This window comes from Archocentrus centrarchus, chromosome 5, assembly GCF_007364275.1.
Source record: "Archocentrus centrarchus isolate MPI-CPG fArcCen1 chromosome 5, fArcCen1, whole genome shotgun sequence".
Lineage (NCBI taxonomy): Eukaryota > Metazoa > Chordata > Actinopteri > Cichliformes > Cichlidae > Archocentrus > Archocentrus centrarchus.
Genome location: NC_044350.1, coordinates 14,585,165 through 14,606,912, shown reverse-complemented (window position 1 = coordinate 14,606,912; position 21,748 = coordinate 14,585,165). Strand labels below are relative to the sequence as shown.

At 41.6% G+C, this 21,748-nt stretch overlaps 2 protein-coding genes across 5 annotated transcripts in view; both read right to left on the bottom strand.

Moving 5' to 3' along the window:
* Positions 1–527: 527 nt before the first annotated feature.
* On the bottom strand, positions 528–15,418 carry ikbke (inhibitor of nuclear factor kappa B kinase subunit epsilon). The gene is made up of 21 exons (XM_030730289.1): positions 15,237–15,418; positions 14,353–14,452; positions 13,997–14,134; positions 13,752–13,881; positions 13,491–13,672; positions 11,710–11,870; positions 11,385–11,495; positions 11,064–11,243; positions 10,058–10,254; positions 8,746–8,804; positions 8,552–8,643; positions 8,322–8,423; positions 7,999–8,056; positions 7,233–7,345; positions 7,074–7,150; positions 6,941–6,980; positions 6,741–6,842; positions 2,294–2,390; positions 1,989–2,080; positions 1,811–1,882; positions 528–1,717 (listed from the first exon to the last, which is right to left on the bottom strand). Exons 2-21 carry the CDS (start codon positions 14,449–14,451, stop codon positions 1,654–1,656), a joined length of 2,166 nt encoding a protein of 721 aa, XP_030586149.1. The 5' UTR covers position 14,452; positions 15,237–15,418; the 3' UTR covers positions 528–1,653.
* A 2,855-nt stretch (positions 15,419–18,273) lies between these two features.
* srgap2 (SLIT-ROBO Rho GTPase activating protein 2) overlaps positions 18,274–21,748 on the bottom strand; it is a 56,903-nt gene continuing 53,428 nt past the window's right edge. For 3 of the 4 annotated variants that reach the window (XM_030729056.1, XM_030729055.1, XM_030729058.1), the window contains 3 exons: positions 21,422–21,629; positions 21,207–21,317; positions 18,274–21,114 (listed from right to left, as the gene is read on the bottom strand). In XM_030729056.1, the coding sequence (XP_030584916.1) occupies positions 20,584–21,114; positions 21,207–21,317; positions 21,422–21,629 (850 nt within the window). In that variant the 3' untranslated portion in view covers positions 18,274–20,583. The remainder of the gene's footprint in view (positions 21,115–21,206; positions 21,318–21,421; positions 21,630–21,748) is intronic. The other variant, XM_030729059.1, reaches the window with a different exon arrangement.

The following is a 21,748-nucleotide window of genomic DNA, read 5'->3' as shown; positions in this document are numbered from 1 at the left end:
TCTATCTATCTTTTTCAGAAGTGTAGTTTTTTTCACTTTAAAAACAAAAACACAATGCCTCAGGTCACAATTGTCGCTGACAGTGAGGTGTAGAAAACATATTTGTTTAAACTGATGTGTAGGCGTCATGCTGGACTGACACTATGTGGTGAATGATCTCTAAATGTAAAATAGAGAAGTCTGTCACACTTGTTTGTGTAGGCTAAAAACAGTGATAAACTTTTCCAGTTTGCCAGAAGCACGTCATGCAGCTGAAAAAAACCCACAGAAGCAGCTGAGCTCACCCCCCTGAGAAAGTCCACGAGGACGCCCACGCCCTCCTACACGCTTTCTTTCATTTTCATTCTCTCACACTTGTTTTATGTTTTCACTTCAGACTTACTGATGTTTAAGAGCACTCGGGCTCCACACTCCCACCATCACCTGACATCAAGTGACATGAAATGATTTCATCCACTTCTCTGTCTGAAATTTATTTTTTTTAGACTACAAAATAAATTTAAAAAGAATGAGGAAATAAAGTCGAGAAACAAAAGGTATTTTTCGCCCCCCCTCCAAATGTCGCCTTTCATGAATAACAAATAACAAAGTTGGGATTTCCCCAGCAAGCACCCACAGTCTCTAATGTCACTTCATAATGTCATTTTGGTCAGTTGTTACTAAAGTGTTAACTTCATGCCTTTCTGTAAAGAAAAGAAGACACTGTGGTGAGTTCTGAGTTTCCCCTGACTGTGTTCCTTCTCTTTTACAGGGAATCCCGTGATATAAAAAATACAGAGAATTATTTTATCGTTCCAATAAAACACCAACAGGAACAGAAACAAATGTAGCTTAAAAACTGCAAAAACAGCGAATTCATCATTAAGTTGAATGATCAACCACTAGTATAAAAAAAAAAAAAACAACTGACAAGTCAAACAGACACAAATACAGACCTTAGTCCACATGAAAATCTACATGTGGAGCCATTATCCTGGTTATAAGCAGGTTTGTACAGCATCATACTTTACAAAGAGAAGCCTGGTAATGCTCCCTGAAGTACACAAACACTGCAAGTAAACAGCTCATCCAGGCTTCTGAACTTTCTTTGCTGGATCTTGTTAAAATCAGGGATAAAAGCAAACAGATTTATTATGTTCTATTTACATGTTTTTACAATCCAAATATCATCACAACCATGATAAGGATCTGGGATCCTGGTACACATTCTGTCTGGTTACATTTATTATTCAAGGTTCTCCAGATCTTCCTCTTCCTCTTCTGTGAAACAAAGAGCAAACACAACCACACACACACACACAAAAAAAAAAGTCTAAGAGCTGACTCTGCATTCATTTTATCCAGGCTGTCTATCACCATGGCAGCCTATTACAAATACAATAACACTAAAGACATTAATGAAGATTTTATTAAACTGCCATGCTCAGGCAGTGCACACACAGAGATTTGAAGCCCTTCCTTCTCTCTCTCTCTTTCTGTTCATCTTATTGCTAAATTGATTGTTCTTATCTGCTTCCCCTTCCTATAAGAAAGACTGCAGACGGTCCTCCAAAGGAGAGCCAGAGCATTCATTAAAGGCATTTAAGATGAGGTGATTGTCAGAGAGAGTGTGCGCGCCTTTGTGAGGCAAGATCCAAAGATGCAGCTCTTGTGTCACAGTGTGGAAGGTCTGGCTAGAGTTGGCTCCAGAGCTGCAGCAGAGTTCACTGCTCCCAGGCTACAGGACAAAAAAAAAATGTCATCAACATCATGCTGCATATGAGTTCTGACACACTGGATTTATGAACAGGAAGGTGGGCACTCCACTGACCTCTCAATAATACTGTTGTTACACTGTAGCTCCCTCACCAAAACCTCCATTTCCTCCTTCAAATGGTGCATCCTACGACAAAGAAAGAAATGTTGTCAGGGCAATCAGACACACACACACACACACACACACACACACACACACACACACACACACACACACACACACACACACACACCTGGAGACCATCTGGTCATTGTCCTTGGGTATGATTGCTGGCTGTTGTTCTGGTCTTTTGGACTGCAGAGTGTAAAGGATTCTGTCCATGACCTGAGGACAACAATTGAAACATGACATCATCACTGAGACGCATGACATCACTAATACGATGACTACCAAGCACAAACAAAAGACAGCAGAGGAAAAAAGGCATATTATACTGCATGTTTATAAATATGGCATGCAGGCACAGTCTTGACTTCACAAACACAGAAAGCCCACAGTTCCTGGTTTTGTGCCAGGCATAATAAGAGCGATACTGACCTTACTCTGGCACTGCTCACTCATCTCTAGGTCTGCCAACAAGCCTGCAGAGAAAGAACTGAAGTCCTGCAGCCGGGTCTGCATCTCCAGCATAACGCTGCAAGTAAAAGCAGAGGCGCACTCGAGTAAGTTGAAGTGACAGCAGACAAGTTTTCAAACCTCTACCCACCATCCTGCACCAGTCTTGCAAAGACCGACTTGCTTTCAGTACTAAAACACCGCACATTAGGCTGGTAAGTACGCAGGTTGTAAGGCTTACTGACCCTGTAGGTCAGATGAATCTCTCCTTTGAATCATCAAGTGAACACCTGACATGTGGTTCAATCTTGTGTTCTTTTGAATTTTTCTCCTTTTTTTTCTTATTTCCTGTTGCTCCAGTTGTTCCACTGTCCGCCATGGGAAAGCTATTGATGGCTACAAAAACAAACAGAAGTGCCATTCCTGTTCCTGTTTTAGTTTCTCGAGCAAGGCAGAATTTTCCACAGAGACTTGGTACCCACTAGCAGTCACTGTGGTGTTGTTATTCTGCCTTTAAACTGTCTGATCGAAAAAAAAATCTGTCACCTTTACAATATCGCTGGCAAAATTGTAAATTTTTGAAATGGGATAGAGTTGAATGAACACTAAACTTGATTTTGCTCATTTAAGTGATGCAGGGAAATTACTTCTCTAGTCGGCATTTTCTGTATTTAACACTCGTGCATATGATATAATCAATAATAGAAGCACGGTGCTGATTAGGCGCCCCTATCCTTCTTAACCTCCCTTCCTGCTACATATGAATTTTTGAAGGCCTCCACGGTCATTTTCCATTTCCAAAATGAGATATCCAAATATTTAAAACAGTTAAGTAAACATTGTACACATACGGTACAAATCAGAAGTTTGGACACACGTGCGTACTTACTGCATAGTTACTGCATACTTACCAGTATTTTGATGCTTTTTACCATAATAGCAAAAATAACTTTTAAAATTATATTAAAATACATTTGGAAATTTCAGAAAACATATTTATGTATGTGTAAAAGATGGATGAAGTGTTCTGATAAAAAAAAAAAACTGAAGCCAATACAGAAGTGCCCTGAACCTGCAGTCATTTCTATGACCAACAGGGGGCGAATTGCTGTTGTATTTAAAAGTCTAAAGGAAGCTGGACCCCAGTTCAATGCTCTATGACCTCAGTAAAGACTTTCCTGAAGACCTTAAGGGCTCAATCTCTACTTTCAAGTCACACTGAATACAATAAGATGCTCATTGTGCACATTTGTGCCGATGGATGATATCAGAGATCAAAATTATGTCAAAATGATAGCTCTCCATAAATTGAGTCTGCCTCACTATATTTTAACGTTGAATAACTGTATAACTGTCACTTGCAGCACAGACGTGTTGGGCGTGCGCACACAGGTTCATGCCCGAACTTCTGCACACTTTAAAGCAGGGGTCACCAACCTTTTTGAAACTGAGAGCTACTTCATGGGTACTGAGTCATACAAAGGGCACCAGTTTGACACGCTCTTCTGAAATAACAAATTTACTCAGTTTGCCTTTAGTTATACATTATCAATAATGATTAATGATACTCATCTATGAGAAGACACTGATCATGTTAATGGTTTCTCCCAATAATTAGCAATGAAAACAAGGTGGGAAACATATCAATATTCAGCACTTTATCTCTTTTAATCTCAGTAATTGTCACATTTTTAGATAATCACTTACATCACTACATTTCATAGGAAAAATGTCCAATTTTCACTAGCCATTCACAAACATTTTTTTAGCAAATCATGAACTATGTTGCACCATGTTTCAAAAAGTTATTATGTAATGTTAAAGAAAAATCAACTTACATATTTTTAAATAAATCTTGTCACATTTTGAACTCATGACCAAATCTGCTGCATTTTTAACAAAATTATAACTTATATGTCATGAACACACTTTTAAATTAAACACAATTCCTCAATATTTTAATTAAACTTTGCCATGACACTGCCATGTTGCCACTAACATCTGGCATTGGTTTCTTTATTAGTGAGAAGACTGGCATTGCATGCTGTTCACCAGTGCACTGTGTAGCAGCAGTTCACCATATTCAGCTGACATCTCCTCCAATAGCACCTTGAAAATCCTGTGCTGTTTAGCTTTGGAGCGGATGTTGTTAATTATTTTTACAACGGGAGTCATCACGTGCTCAAAGCCGATCACTTTTGCACATAACGCCTGCTGGTGAATGACACAGTGATAATGCAGAAATGTTGGGAAGTCTGGGTCACCTTTACAGTGAGCGATGAAACCTGTATGTCGGCCGATCATAGCAGGAGCCCCGTCTGTTGTCACCGCCACCAGTTTTTCCAATGCTACCTTCTTCTGCACGAAAAACTCCTTCAGCGTGTTATAAATGTCAACTCCCCTCGTAGTTGTCTTTAAGGGCAGTAGTGTCAGGAGTTCTTCTCTTGTGGAGAAATCTTCAAACACCATCCGGATGAAGACCAATAGCTGCGCTGTACTGCTGCCGTCCACGGACTCGTCGCACTGGATGCTAAACCACCTGCACTTTGCCAGATCCCGGTCCAGCTGATCGGCCAGGTTACCAGACATAGCTGACACTCGTCTAGCCATCGTAGATGCCCCCAGTTGGACGTCGGAGAGAGTACAGATTAGATCGGTTCCATTTTTGTCGTCTTTAAGTACAGTGTTAGCTATTATCATCATTGCTTCTTTGACAACTGCTCCATCTGAAAATGCCTTCTTCTTCTTGATCAGAAAATGTGTAGCTCTGAACGAGGCTTCGGTTGCTTTTAGTGACTTTTTTCCCGCCCTCGTGAAAAAAGATTGTTGCTTACCCAAAGCTGCCTTTAGCTCACTGGCTTTTTCTGCACGTAGTGCGCTTCCCGGTGGGTAGTTAGCATGGTAATTTTTGTGACACGTAGTGAAATGTCTCTCAATATTGTGCCGCTTTGCCGTCGCTACGGTCGCCCCACAAATGAGACACACGCAGGTTTCTTTCACAACCGTAAAAAAGAACTCCTTCTCCCATTCCTCGTTAAAGTGATAAGTTTTCTTTCTTTTTTCAGCCATATTTTTGGGGAAAGAAACTGCACTCAGCGCCCATCTTCGCTGTGTCCGCTAGCCTACGTTCCATTAGCACTGGTTTTGTCATGCGCACAATACTGACCATTGAATTAGAACTAGAGTAAGTCAGAGTTCACCCTAACTTTTCTAAACGTCATGTATAATGAGGATATTTTTAAGATACTGTCATTTTTAAAGCTATATAAATGCAAGTGTGATTATAAAAAAGAATAGCAACAGAATAAAAATTTTTTTAGACACAGCTCACTAGTGAGTTGTGCTATTTTTAGAACGGGCCTGCGGGCGACTCATGTGGTCCTTGCGGGCGACCAGGTGCCCGCGGGCACCGTGTTGGTGAGCCCTGCTTTAAAGTTAACGTGCGTGGAGGGGTGACACTGATGAACCATCATCGAATGAGAGAAAACAGGAGGATATTTCTGACTGCTGGACTGATTTTTTTATGTTAGAGCTTAATGTGACTGTATTTGCAGAGATACTAGTTTACCTAATCTGCTTACATTTTTTTCTCACTGGGCGTTTTTGTTGGTGAAAAACTCCGTGTTTAGGAGTGGCGGGTGAAGAGCACAGAAGAGACAGGGGAGATATGTTACACAGAAAAAACTAACTGGGCCACACAGTAGAACTGTAGGTCTAAGGTAAATAAGTAAAAAGCCCAGCAAGTGTTACTGCTAAATATATTTACAGCTGTACAGTTGATACATCTCGCCACTTAACTAATTGCAAAGTGCTGTATGTCAACATTTAGACATTTTTTCATGGTGGAAGTGAGAAATAAACGCCCTTTGTGCACGTTTCTCTCTTACCTGTGTGTTTTTGTTTTGTTTCATTTCTTTCTCTTTCTTGCTCTCTTTTTTTTTGTATTTGGGCCACACATTGTGCAAAAGGGAGAGTGGATGATATCCAAAGGGGGGACATTAGGATAATTAGACTGGAGCCAATCACCCAACCCTATTATGGTCATTACTAGAGCCAGAGAGGAGGATAACCCAGGATATACTCGCTGGCTAATGACTTATCAATCACAAGTCGTTAGTCAGTGAATGTGCAGTGCGCCCCTCAGCTTCACAGACAGCTCTACCCGTCGTTCGTCACGCAAAGATGGTGAAAACAGTTAGCTTGAGGCTTCACAAGCTACGTGGCTGCATCCATCTGTTACACTGTATTTAACTGAGATTTTAAAACAAAATTTAAATACATTAATATTCGTTTAATGTTTCTACTTTGCTTAAACACATTTGAAAGAGAGCAAGAATTCTCATAATACATTACAAGCTTTGATCAACTCTCTGAATGGCTGCTAAACTGAACAAACAGTTATTTTATTGTAAGGGCAGCTTGTGCTGACCTGCTCCATGTTCTTGTTGAGGCCAAAAGCTCTTTGTATCTCTGCACGCAGTCTTCCCTGAAGAGAGATTTCACTCGTTTAATGTGGGCTGACAGGTGGATTCTGTTGAGGAAGAATGACACGCAGATTACAGGAGAGCTCGGGTACTTCACAGGCTGGGACGCAGCTGTGCGGACACATAATCAGAGACACATACTCACTTCTCAAACTTGTGGATTTGCTCATCGTTGTATGCTAGCTCTGTGGTTAAAAAGAAGAAATCTGTCAGATGAATAATATGACATAAAAAAACAAGAAATCTATAGTATATTCAGTCGGAGAAGTTGTGCATACTGCCAGTTATTCTGTCTTTACGATAATGCTGATGAATTGCTGTTATCTTCTGTAGCAGCATCTCCATCTTCTGAGCGCTATAAGGGGAAAAAAAAAGTTTAAATAACAAAACCAACTGTTCATCCTGCATCATCCTTCATCCCCCTCGGCCCAAGATACCTCTTGTCATTGGCCAGAGTCTCTGCCAGCTTGGCCTGTTCTATCTGCAGGTGGTCTAGTCGGGTCTGAAACTCCTGAATACCAGTGGTGTACACAGGGAGGTGTTCATGAACCTGTGGAGACGCCTCAGATTCATACAATACATCAACAACGTACAAATCTATGCAAGGAGTTATGATTCAGGCTCATGTACAGCATCCGATATGAAATGGATCAGCTGTGAGCTTTGCTGCCTGCATATTTATTTGCTGTCTCTCATGATATTGCAGTTCACACTTGAAACTAGAGAGCAGCCAGTGAACTCTTATACTGCTGTAAGTTTAAATCTTATTATAATACTGAGGCAATGTGCCCATTTATATATGATAAATTTCAGTTTATCACCCTCTAAAATTTGACACAGCACTTTATAATTCTGGTAGCGATTCCCTCTCAAAGACATATGATCAGGGTAATACTTGCCAATAGGTAGCATAAAAAGCAGGATGATGATGTTTGCTTTCCCACTGAGTCTACGATGTTTTCAGAATAAGATTACACAAATCAACTGCACCACAAACTGCAGCATCCAGAATTACCATAAAGATAAGTCAGCACCTCTAAAACTGTCCCAACAAAAAGTTTTAAACCTTCATGAACACAAGACATTATATGACTTTTCACTGAACAGAAAATACTAGAAAACGTCTGTGCACTGAAAACCAAGCAGCACACTGAACAACTGCATCAGTCGAGCTGGTTTCTGTTCTTTGCTCTTGATACTCACCAGCCGCAGCCTTTGACCGGCAGCAGCTGAGCCTTGATTTTCTGAAGCGTAAGGGCCCCTAAAAAAACATAACAGACATCAGAGGAGAAAGGGGAAGGTTACGGGTTATAGATGACATTATTACAGTTCCATTATTTCATTTCTTATAATCTATGACATTTACACAAGACCGAGCCTCATCTGTTAAATAGAAAATTCGACCTCAGCAAACAAGTATGTCTGAATTAATGCAAACAAGTGCGTGTAAAAGTACAATTTACCAACTCAAGTGCATAATAATGAATTTGCTGTATTTATTCTAAAAAGTCTGCGGGCAGACTTACAGTGTGAGAATCCTGTGTTCTGTGTTGAGGCAGGACTGCAGTCTGATGGTGATCATAGCGATGCTGTGCATGGCGTCTTTGCACTCACTGTGCAGCTTCATCCTAAGAAATAATAATTAAAAAAAAGGAAACACGGAGCATAAACAGAAGGGACAAGAGTCTGAAAAAGGACCGCGAGTAACCTAACTCCACGAAGAATAACAAGCAATTGTTATTTATGTATGTCTCACATGTAGCTGTAATATCCCTGAAGCAGCAACTCTCGGTGTGTATGCAGCAGCTGTACTATCCTCCGATACTGGTGTACCACACCTACTATAACCTAGAGGTCAAAGGGGAAGAGAGAGGATAAGAGATCTATAATATATAAAATTGAAAAAAATATATTAAACTAATATTAGGCATGGGTGGAGCAGAAAATTACCTTGGAAAAACTGTAGTCTGCCACAACATCAAACCTGGCCGGGATGACAGGACTCTCTGCTGCAAAGGACAAAAGAAATACACACCCAAAAATATATAATTCATGGAAATATGTAGGTATGTCTCTGTGCTTGTGTATTAATAACTTTACGCTCATGTATTTCAAGTATAATTGGCATCCTTTTTAACCAGCTAATTCCTAAAAGAAAAGGTTCTGTTGTGACAGAAGGAAACACCGGAATATGATTCATATTCAAAGCTCTCGAGTCATAAAGTCATGTAAAAAAGAAAGTTTTCAGAGGATTCTATGCAGTCCTGCGGAAAACTAAGGACAACCCATCACTCAATGTATGACTTCATCAATCTCTCACATCCTATTGAAGGAATTTTAACCCACTCTTCTTTATTTAATTCAGTTGTAAAGACCCTACAATATTAGAAAGAAACCCCAGCAATCACATGACCCCCCCTATGAGCAAGCATTTGGTGACAGTGGGAAGGAAAATGTCCCTCTTAACAGGAAGAAGTTTAATAATTAACTTTACAACATAGCTTCAGGTCACTGAGGATTGCGAGCATTCATTTATGCACAGCTCTCTTGAAGTCCCACCACAGCATATCAGTCGGGCTGGACTGTGATTTTGCACCATCCTGAATTCTCCAAACCAGCAAACGGCTGCTTTTATGCAGGTGTTCTCACTCACTGAGGATCAGCTAATCAAGTGCAAGTGTATTTAATTTTTCACAGGACTACATAGAGTCCTATGAAAACTTTCTTTTTCATATTAATGCATGCCCAAAGTTGAGCAGCAAGGAATAAAGATACTGTCAGTCTCCAGCGCTACTCCCAGCCTCCCAGCAGCAGAATCTTTAGGTGGAACAAATTGAAGCACAAGTTCTAGAAAACAGGTCTCAGTGGATCTTAGTGGAGCGCACAATTCACCTCAAGTCAACTCAAGAGCAAAAAGTAAGAACCAGGAATAAGAAATGCTAAAAATCATAAAAAATATAAACCACTGAGAATACTGTCACTTTGTGATTGGCAATATGATGGTAATTTGAAAATCCTACGTGACATCTTTCTCCAGCTATCACCTTCACAAGATTTTCAGAAAACTTGACCTCTGACCTTTAGATCAAGGATGTCAAGATTCAAAATTATCCAGGATTTTTAGTAAATGCATCTGTGGTATGAATTTGAGCATCCTATGGCTCTCGAGTTTTGAAAATTGGCCATCTGCCCAGCAAAAAGATGACAATACCCCATCAGCTCTTTTTTAGGTTGAGGTTAGATATACATGTGTTTGTCTTACGTTCTCTGAAGGGCAGGCTGGTGTTTGCTTCGGGTGCGTAGCTGAGCAGAATGAGGGGCCGAGAGGGTGAAGTCCGTGGAAGATTGACCACCTTCATGCTGCCCTCCAAAGGGAGCTCATGTCCGAGGTACATGAGATGCTGCTGCTGTACCGCGATACCTGTTTGAGACGCCACCTCTTCAAAGAAGACCGACACTCTGATTGAGAGGAGGAACATACTTTATTTATTTGCCATTTGAATTCTTTAATGCTGAAAGAGAAATATACGCAACATTATCTATATGTAGATATGTGCAGAAAAATGATCAACACTCTAATTAGTTGTAAAAACTTTAGTATGTCATCATGTGTCAATAATCATACTAAAATAATTTCATTTATTATCTTTTAAACCTTTAGATGGGTGAATAAACAATGCCAAAATAATAATGGTTGAATTACTATAAACTGAGTTGTTTTTACAAAACTAATTGTAAAACAATAATAATACTATATGTTCATAGTTTTTGTCTTTTCTTCAGTATTGGCAGACACACGAACAGGAACCGCGGGGTGGAAAGAAATGAGGAACTATGAAGCAACAATGACTTACAGTCGTGATTCTGCCTGCACAAAATCACGATCCTCAAATTACAAATTGCAAATGTAACATACAAATCCACTCTATCCTTAAATGCTCCGAGTTCTGCTGCAGGGATTCAATTAACTGAGAGTGAAAGGCTTTATACAAGCAATTTGAGATTACAGATATAATCCACAGCTCAGTACAGACTTTACTGGCATTACCACATTAAAACTATTAGACACATTACACCTCATTATTCTGCTGCTGCATGTTTCTGGCACGAATTCCAGAAATCACAGTGGTTTCACGGCGTCAGTGACAAATGTAACCTTTCATCAAGATGCAAACAGCGTTTTATTATTCAAAGAATTCTGCGGGCTTCAGATTGCTTTGTTTGAGTCTGATCTGAATACTGAGTGTGAAAGGCCCGTGCAGACTTACGTGTTGTAGTGGTGTATGTAGATACAGTGTGCCACGGCCTGCTGCAGAGAAAAGAGGTGAACTGGTTGCCGCTGCAATATATCTGTGGTGGCTGTGAAGAACTGGTCAAAACCCCAACACCTTTCCTGGTCGGCCTCCATTATACCTGCTAGTACTGGAACCAGCTGCACCCTCAGACCCCTACAGCCATAAAGACACAGCGACAGAACAAAGAAAGAGAACAATGACGAGACAAAGAAGGAACAGAGTTTTAATGGTGATCAGGAATCACAGGATTCGCATATATAAATATGCTTTAGTTGTTTTTATTAGGTGACATACTGTGACAGCTGGCAGCTGTGAGGTAGGTGGTAGCTCCACTCTATGGGTCCGCCTTCTACCCGCTGTACTCCAGCTATTGCCCCCATAGGCTTCTCTGTGGTTATTTTGAACCTTCAAAACAAAATCCCCCAAAAATGATGTTCACCATCAGAGGAACAACATGTAGCATGTTCTGCTAATCCACGCTAGAGTTACTGGTATGGACCAAGGCTGGCACGTGAAGTTTGAGACTTAGTATGATGTTGTTAGCTGTGATTTAAGCTCGAAGCTTTAAAACTCAGTGCTACTAAAAGAAATCTATTTTCCATATCTAATATTAACTCACATAATGGGCTTGTTCCTGCGTGGTCCTTCATATGGTGTGAAGGGAAGGCTCCCAGTGGCAGCATGATACAGGGTCACACCAATGCTCCACAAGTCAACGCTCACTCCATAAGATTTGTGATGAGGCTTACGCAGCACTGCACGTTCATACATGTCTGGGTGCTACACACACACACACACACACACACACACACACACACACACACACACACACACACACAGACGACATAGAGTAAACACAACAAAGTCTGCAGAGTAAGATACCAACACAGTGAGCTACACTGTGCCATTTCTATCCAGTGTTGTGCATCAGTCTATTCTACATAGCTCAACTAATACAAGTGACCACTAGATGGCTACCTAGCCCTGATCATACAGGCTGCTTTGAAATATTAAGATCTGGGCTCAGATCAGAGTTTACAAGGTAAGATATTCCCATGGGGAAATGGGGCAAAGCAAAATGGTTTAGTGGGGATAAGGCTGCAGGCCCAACCGCCAGTGTAAAAGGAAGCAATTTAATTAGTGCAATAAAAGACTGTAATTACTGAAAGCTTTTACTTTAAGAATCAACACTCCTCATGAACTCGTTATTTTTATGACAGCTAAAGGCGATGCAGTTTCTGCAAACAAGCCTTAAGAAATATCCTTGAAGAAAAACTGCAAATACACAATAATCTAATGACTGCCCATCAAGACATCCTGCTGTCTTGCTCCCATCATAAATGTTCTTTACAGCAGTGGTAATGGAACATAAATGCAACAGTCCATTTCAAGGCCACCTGCAGGCTAACCCAAACCTGAAAACAATTATGTAAGATGACTCCATGTACACGACATAGTGGAGACAATTTCCAGAAATGCTCAGATCTCTTCTATTACTTTACTATCTTTACCTGACCTGGCTTTTTTAAAAATATGTCTCTTGCCATGTAAATTACATCAAACCAACCCTAAGCCTGAAACTTGGTGAGAAGGTAAGGAGAATCCTTTCATGTGCTGGTTTTCTGAATCCGATGCATACAAGGGTTTTATACAAAGATACTGTAACACATTATTATTATTTTTCAAGGGGTTGCAAAAACAGATGGACCCGCATGTTTGATGTGACAGTTTTTTTTTTTTTAATTTTTACATCAGACACCCCACCTGATGCAACCCTTCCATTTGACCAGTCCTGAACTTGTGACCCCTTGAGGCTGAGTTTGTGTCTCTTCCTGGTCTCAAACTGGGGATCTTTTGCATGAAATGCTTGTTTTACGCTTAAGCGGGGGTAATGCAAACGCAATTCACGGGCAGTCACGGACTGCCTGTCTACCTGCACAGAGTGTTTGTTGTCGATGGAGGCAGTGTACAAAATATGCGGTACAATCAGTCTGTTTTTGTTAGTCCCTCAGCTAGCCAGTGAAACAGAGTGCTTTAAAACAATGAAAAGTGTCCCCCGCAGCCGCCGTCTTTGCTTTCCATGCTGTATTTTTTTTTTTTTTGCGTCTCCTGTTCCTGTTCAGCATGCGAGCGACGCCTAGGTCATGCACATCCAGAGACGCGCAGTTGGGATTTTGGAGGACTGTACAGGAGCACGTTTCCGGTGAGTGAAAACCCCTCTCTGTTTGCTGTCCAAACAGAAACACGCACACAGGCGGACACATTTGCAGAACCATAAATTACACTTAAGGCAAATGTGTTGACCCTGTAATGAAGCTTCACTTATTGGAAGGTCCCCAAAGTAAACCTCGCAAAGGCATGCATATTCCCACAAATGCACGCTTACTGAGTCTATCTTACCAGATACTCTTCGGTTCCGTAAATGGATACAAACTTCTCGTCATCGTCGAGCTCTCTTGCTGCTCCAAAGTCTGTCAGCTTGTACACCGACTTGCCGTCCTCCCCAACCTGCCGCATGATGTTCCCTGGCTTAATGTCCCGGTGTACCACTCCATTTTCCCGCAGGTGATTCATACCCTGCACTAAAGAGGTCAGAGGGCAGAATGCTTCAGAAACAGGTGCATAAAACTACACACCGATATCACATATACACACACCCACCTATACACTGCAATACTGTGAGGAACTCTGTTTCAGCCAGACCAAAGGCGTTTTCTGGCTCTTCAAGCAGGCCGAGGAGACTCCCTCCAGAACAATACTCCATCACCAGCACCTTCTGTTTAGAGGGAAGCTATCAGGAGAGGGATTAATTAACCAGGAGCTGTGCTTCTTTTACATGCTGTTCAAACAGAAACACAAATTCAAAAGGATTTGTTTTTTTTATCCAGCTCTTTGTGTTTTCTCACCTCTTCCACAGTGAACAGCCTGACAATATTATTGTGGTTGAGCTTCCGGAGCATCTCGAACTCCCTCATCTGGACCTCGTGGGGGCGGTTGTAGCTCACTATGTTAAACACCTTGACGGCCACCAGCTCACCCGACCTCTGCACACACGCATGCACATTCACATCAGGATAATAATGCATCACAGCATCGTGTAAGCACGTCAGCAGCAACCAGCATCTCTGAAACCACAGCCTTTCTTATCGCACATCCTGGTATCGCTCTGAGCAAAGAAATGAAAGCGCAGGCTGGAACTTCAGAGATGATGGCAGCAGCGATGTCAATGAGTTTTCCTGTGAGTATGATGGGATGCGGCTACCTTATGGCGTGCCTTGTAGACACTGGCAGTAGCCCCCTGCCCAAGGACATCTTCTAAAGACCACAGGTAGTTTGCTGTACTGGCTGTCATCCCTGACATACTGGAGGAAATGAGAAGGGAGGATTATTATTAATAGAGAAGCCTTTGGGAGACAGGAACGGTGTTATTCATTCATAAAACAAAGTGCTGAAATGAGAAGGCTGGTAGAGGATAGCATTATGCTTGTAGGCTGGGTAAGTTCATGTCATCACCAGTGGCAGCGCCAGAGGGGGGCGCTATAGCTCCCCCTGGAAAAGTCATAGCACCCCCGTAGAACCCCCAAGAAAATAGCTTGTGTGTGTGTGTGTGTGTGTGTGTGTGTGTGTGTGTTTTGAGAACTGAAAGAACAAATGATCCTTCATAGCCCCCCCCCCCCCCCCCCCCCCCCTCTTAGCACCTGCAGAAAAATATTTCTGGAGCCGCCTCTGGTCATCACAGCAGCCTTTTTAAACAGCAGGTGTTACTGGGATTAATTAAACAGAGAAGTAAATCCACTGATATAACACTGGTGTTTAAGCTTCAAAATGGGTGCTCTAAAAGTGTATATTAAGGCGACTAAGTGCGTTAATAACTAGTTAGCTACTTATCGTTAGTAAAATGACCAAGTTCGTGTTTCAAACTGATGTAAGAGCTGCAGTTCTGGCTGACCTGGAGTCGGTGGTGCCTATAAGTGGTAACGTGTGAAAAGCGTCTGTTTTTACAGCCGAGCCGCCGGAGAGCTGTCCAAACAAATGCTGGTAATGTCGCTCCCACTGCTCTGCGGCTTACGGTAAACACAGCTCATCCGAAAACAAAATACGCCTACGTGTGAAACTTCTTCCGCGGTGACAAACAGCGACTCTTACCTGGAATGGCTGCTTTCCGGACAGGTGCGACACGGAGAGGACCTGCCGCTGAAGACGAGCTCAGTTTTGCGAGGGTCACTTTGTAACGTGGATCCAAACGGGTTTGTTGAAAGGCAGCAGCTGTCAGCATCGCGCTGCGGTGTTACGATTTAGGAAGTGCGGACTTTACAGCGTGGGGCGGACTTTACGTGATGGCGGAAATGTAGTTTCCTTCTGTGCCTGAGTACGCGGGCCAAAAACTGTGTATGAATGAGCAACTGGGAGTGGAAAACCCTGGAGCCATGCTGGGAATATATTCAGGTTAAAGGGAAGTTAGAGAAAAAAAATCGCTTTGCTTTTCTGTTACTATTTTCACATCTCCAGTGTCCCCACCCTCTAAAAAAAGAAAAGAAAAAAAGAAAAAAAATTAACTGATGAATGTGAAAATTATCCTTTTGATTTTGCTTGATCTTCCCAAAAAGTGATGGTCTGCTAAAAAAAAAAATATATTTCTGATTTTGTTTTTCTTGTTCTTTTTTTTTTTTAAATAACTAAAATAACTTTGCTGATATTGTTAAACAGGCTGCAAACAACAGGATTTACGGTTTATATATAAAATCAAGAACTGACCTGTTTTGCAAGTATCTTTATGACTCCTTGTTATTATACCTACATTATAATCAGTCCAGTCCTTTTTGGCCACTTAAATAGGGGCAATCACTTTTTTGGCACCACACCAATATTTAAACGGCTGTAAATGACTTGTTGGCCTATAATCTTACAAACATCTCTCTCATGAATAACATCAAGTCATTCTGAAACAGAAACAACTTTCCTGTCATAAAAACACTGAGTGTCATGCAGATTTTCTGGGTAAAGAATTTCAACTGAAACCTTTCATGTTCATTTTCAGGTGAAATGTGTCAGAAACCATTGTTGCTGTGCAGGAATGTCTACGTGTCATAGGCTCACATGAGGGAAAGAAATAAGGGCCACTCTTTGAATAATAGCTCAGGTGTTATTACAGGTCATAAACCCCACAAAGAAACTTTGTTTTTGGCCTATATTACACATATTATTGTTTATATGTGTCAGTACTGATCCCATATCCTTGAAGTTTATGATTATTTACAATATAATGACATGATGATGATCATGATAGAGGAAAAACAAGTACACCCTCTTTCTATTCTAAAGATTTATGTATCAAAACATGCTAAAAAAAATCATCTGGCCTTAAAATGAGGTAAATACAACCTCAAATGAACTTCAAAAACATGACATTTTAGACCATATCATTATTTATTTAATAAAAATTAAGGCAAAATTGAAAAATTGGCGAGTGACAAACTAATTACACTCAGTCATTCAGCAGCTTGTAGAATCACCTTTAGCAGCAATAAGTTGATTTAACTGTTTTTTGTGTGACTTTATCAGTCTCTCATCATTGTGGATGCTACTGCAAAAGACAGACACACCCAAAAATCTCTAATTTATGGAAATGTGTAGGTATATCTGTGTACTTGTGTATTAACAACTGTACACTCACATATTTCAAGTGTGATTGGTATCCTTTTCTAATTCCTCAAAATGTTTATGCTGTGAGGTGATTCTGGCATACGATTCATATTTAAAGTTCTCAAGTCATACGTTCATGTGAAAAAGGACATTTTTCAAAGGACTCTTTGGAGTCCTGGAGTCTGGGCCTTATACACCTTTGCAGTCAGTGATGGTCTGGAGAAGCATATCCATGGAGGGACCTCTACAGGCTAGGCAATGGCACCCAGACTGCCATTAGGTATCGGGACGAAATCCTTGGACCTATCCTGGCGCAGTGGGTCCTGGGTCCCTCCTGGTGTACGACACCATACCAATGTCCTGTCGCAGGCAGTTCCTGGAGGATGAAGGAATTGATATTATTTACTGGCCCCCACACTTGCCTGACCTAAATCCAACAGACCACCTCTGGGTCATTATGTTTCGGTCCATCAGATGCCACTTCAGACTGTCCAGGAGCTCAGTGATGCCCTGATCCAGATCTGGGAGGAGATCCCCCAGGACACCATCATCTCATTAGGAGCGTGCTCCTGTCATGGTCCGGGGTCTGTTGAACCCTGTGTGTTTTTGGTTTGGCTTTAATTTGTCTGTTCTGGAGTTTTTCTTTTGTTGTGGGGTTTGGTTATGTTTGATTTTCTAGTTCCTTGTGTTCTGTGTCAGGTCTGTCTCTGTTCCCTTGAGTCACTTCCTGTTTTATTTTGACAGTCTCGTGTTCCCTGTGATTAGTGTTTAGTTTTGCTTCCCCTTTGTCATTAGGTGAACCAAATGAACCTGTCATTCCCTGTTGTTTTCACTTGCCCTAATTTCCTTGTGTGTATTTAAGCTCTCAGTTTTCCTCTGTTCATTGTTGCGGTGTTGCCCTCATTGGTCCCCTCTTAGCTCTGTCTGTCTGTGTGTTTAGTGTTATGCAGTATTATGCAGCTTATGTAGAAACTAGGAAACAGACTGTGCAGTTGAATTTGGGAGGTTTGTAGGTTATTACAGTTTTCTCTGAGGTTTCTTAAATCTCTGTAGGGATGCGCTAATAAAACTTTTATACTCACCTGATCAAGCTTCCAGTCCCTCACCTCAGCATTTCTGCTGGTGCTGATCTGATACAGCATCCTGTTTCCCCCACTGTGCAGATGTCACTTTAAACCCAACACTCAATTCTATTGTTCATTTTATTTTCTTAATGACAATAATAGTCATAATGTAACTTTAAAGTCCATATTTGACCAACTCTTCCCCCTTTTCACTGTTTTTTCTAATACTGAAGATATAATAGAGTATTCATCTATCTCTCTGCTTGCCACTTTGAAGCCCCCCCCAACCCTGTGCAGTGCATATTTGCCCTTTCACATAGTAATGCTCAATAATAAGAAGTAATATAAAAGTAGGTAAAGTTGGAAATAATATTTTAAAGGATGACTTCCTGGAAGTTTCATGTTTTGAATTTACTGTTACAAACAAATGAAGAATCTTTATAGCAAGCAATGTTTATTAAAAAAAAAAAAACAGATCTACAACAAGAACTACACGTGGAATATTATATAAGGCCTATTTGATTAAACTACTATTGCTATTACTGTACAATATTGTACCAAAAAAAGAGTGTACCTCTGTAATGTACAACATTGTATTTACAAAGTAAATCTGAACACAGGATTCTCCAGTAATACAGAGACAACTATAAATAGATTTGACATTACAGTCTGTTTTTCTTTTTTAGTTCCGCTGTTTTCAAATGGACACAAAAAAATGCATATGTAACAATATTCAACGCCTACATATCATCCCCACACAGTTAGTCCACATGCAAGCCAAGCTGTTCAAGTGCACGATGATTGATTTGAGATCAAAGAGGCTCCCAGTTCCCTTTGGACAGCACAACTGGGACGAAACACACCAACCACCCACATGCATGTCTGTATGTGCGAGAGTGTCTGTGTTGACAATGTGATTTCATATTTTGCCACCACAACCACACACGCGCACGATCCCTCCAGTTCTCGTGATGAGGTAATAGCAACACAAATACACCAGGAAACACACAATCAGTATACAGTGATTAAAAATAAACCTTAACACTAACAATTCATTACCTGGGAGAGAGCATCCAGGAATGCAGTATGTGCTGGGTAATGTGAGTTTAGTATTTATTCAAGACGATTACAAAAAAGGCTTTCTTCCTTGGGTCTGGGTGAAGACAGCTGGCAAATGAAGACATTTTAAGTATCCCTGTACGCTTTTTAATCTGGTGACATTTATACAGTGCATATCTGTTCAGCACTTAGGCGGCTAGTACTCCAAGACACTGGAGAACTTTGTGTGTGTCTCCAGACAGTCGCTGTTGGGTGGCATTCATTTTTGCGTAGGCAAGGGCTGGGTGAGGTGCACACATACTCTGTCAGTGCATGCTCACACAGACGCACACACGCGTGCATTTACCCCAGGAAGCTACAAAACTCCACATTTTACAGATTCTGAGCATTTAAAAACAAAACAAAAAAACAAGAATATAAACAAACTTTGCTTAAGAACGCATTCGATGAGGTGGTTGGTTGTGCTTTTCTATAAACACACTCAAGAGGATCCTCAGCTCCATGCTTCCAGTTATCATTATGATTATTAAATATACATACACACTGTTAGAATAATTAAACCCTTTTTACTGTTATGTTTGAAGTATATAGTTAAAAGGAGCAAGATGTAGCTTCGTTTGGAGTTATCGCACAGCTGGCACCGATGCGATCAGCTGGCTTGGCTATCGTGGCTGCTGTCAGTGGCCCCAGCATGCAAGGAAAACCTGAAAGGCGTTTAGCTGCCACAAAACAAAGCACTACCACACATACATTTGGAGAAAATGTACATGTGCATGTACAGTCCAACATTACATATAAAAATGCTGGGTTTCAGTGGTCCCCTACACACATAACAGCGCTGCGGGAGACAAGCAGCATAATGCCACAAATGACCAGGGTTTAGTATTTGTATTGCTTTATGTAGATTTAGAATTATTGTTGGCCTTGTTAGGTGCAGTGTATTTTGTGCTCCTGCTGTGGTAGTAATACTAAACAGCACATTAAAAAAAATTCCAAAACATATCAAACGCTGAAAGAAAGTAAAGCTCTCGATCATATTACTTGCACAGATATTTGGACCAGTTTTCATTCTTTTTTTTTTTTTTTTAAATCATCCCAAAGGTCTGCCTTTAACTCCAGCTTTTCACTCCTGAAGCAGCAGGTCAGTGTGTGAGTTAGCGCTCAGCATTTCACAGTCTATATTCAGAAATCAAATGTTCCCGTCTGGTCTGCTAGTCACGGGGTCATTAAAAAGACAAAAACGCTGTCGTGTCTACTATACAAAAAAAAAAGAAAACAGTGCTTTTTGTTCCTCATATAGATCTGTGTATAAAAGGCAAGTAACACACTTGCACGCCCACTCAAACACAATTTCATACATAGCAAACTAGTGTACGCCAGCTCCAGGGGCTGTAGGAGTCCACCCTGAGTCCTGCTCCCTTGTAAAAGATTTGAAAATCCAGCAAAGTCTGGAATCTCTGTGGTGGCAAGGAAAAGAAGTGTCTTTGAAGGGTCAGCATTAGCTGAGCTGCAGCAAAGCAGCGCTGCCAGGAGAGGGCCGATAAAAACTTGACACTTTTTAAATTGAACATAGCACGATTAAGAACTCACCTGGACTCCAAGTAGTGAATGCTACATGTGAGAAGTGGGTTAGGGGTCCTATGTGTAACAAGTGAAGTGCTTTTGGCACCTGATAGAAGAGCTGTAAGTATCTAAGTTTGTAAAAATTAGGATTTCGGTTTTGTAATCTAAGCAGGGCAAGATTTATCATTAGACTGGGATGGAGGTGGAGGAGGAGGTGTGTGAGGGAGAGAGTGCGTGTGGCCTGCAGGTGGAGGAGGTGGTGTAGGGGGAACAGTGGAGGTTGGGGAGCCCATTGCTGGACTGCCAGTCCCTCCTCCGCTCTTTGGGAATACCACCGGCTTGGGCCTTGTTGCTGGCGGGCGCAACTCTCTGAAGGAAGATACGGATGAGGAATGAGAGGTGGACAAAGAGGGAGATGTGGCAGAGGGCAGGGTGCTCCGTGGCTGGCTCTTAGCAGGGCGGAAGGAGGAGGGCACGTCACTCGCTGACGACGCGCTGCGCTGAAGCTGGTGGGCGTGTGAGCCTCCCTCATTGTCCCGCAACAGACGGGAGTGGAGTGGGCTAGAAGGCTCCGAAGCGCCTCCTCCACTTTTCAGCTGCTCCAGTGTGTCCAGGACCACGTCGGGGGCATGTGTATGCTTTGGGGTGCTCTGTCTTTCCAACTTACTGAACTCACTTATAGTTGTCTCAATGTCCTGTAACACAGGAATTGGACATACAGTAAACTCACACACAGACACAGAAATGTTCCAACCCATCAAAGTTGAAACTGAAGAGAAAGCAGTACCTGTGAGTGGAGATCCACCTGTGCTATAACTTCAGGGTCCAGTGGTCTGTGGTTGCTGAAACTCTTGGAGCGCCCTGCTGTAGCTGTCTTCCGTAACTGTGGACTCTCCACCTAAAAGTGTCACAATGGCCTCAATTAAATGTTTTCCTAGGTGATAGCAGTCTAGTCACTACAAGACTGCATGCTAAAGATAAAAGCAGCTACAGTGACAGTACCTTGGTCTTGAGTGAGGAGTGGCGAGTAACTGAGTTGAGGATGCTATGTGCGCTCACAGGTCGTTTGTCTCCAGTTTCTTTTACCAGGGCCCCGCCAACAGGAAGAGAAGCTGTCCTCACCCCTCCTCCACTGGTTCCTGGACTTGTACTGTCGCTCTCTGAGCGGAATGCTCTTCTAATGTTCCCGGCCTCTGGCCGTTTCCTCATCCTGAATGAGACAAATGTTTTACTGTTTTTTTTCTATATTGTTGTGAATCATTAACAAGGGTTCAGGAAGCGAAGGGCAAAGCTATCTGAAAACAACAAACCCGCGTATAACTAACGTTA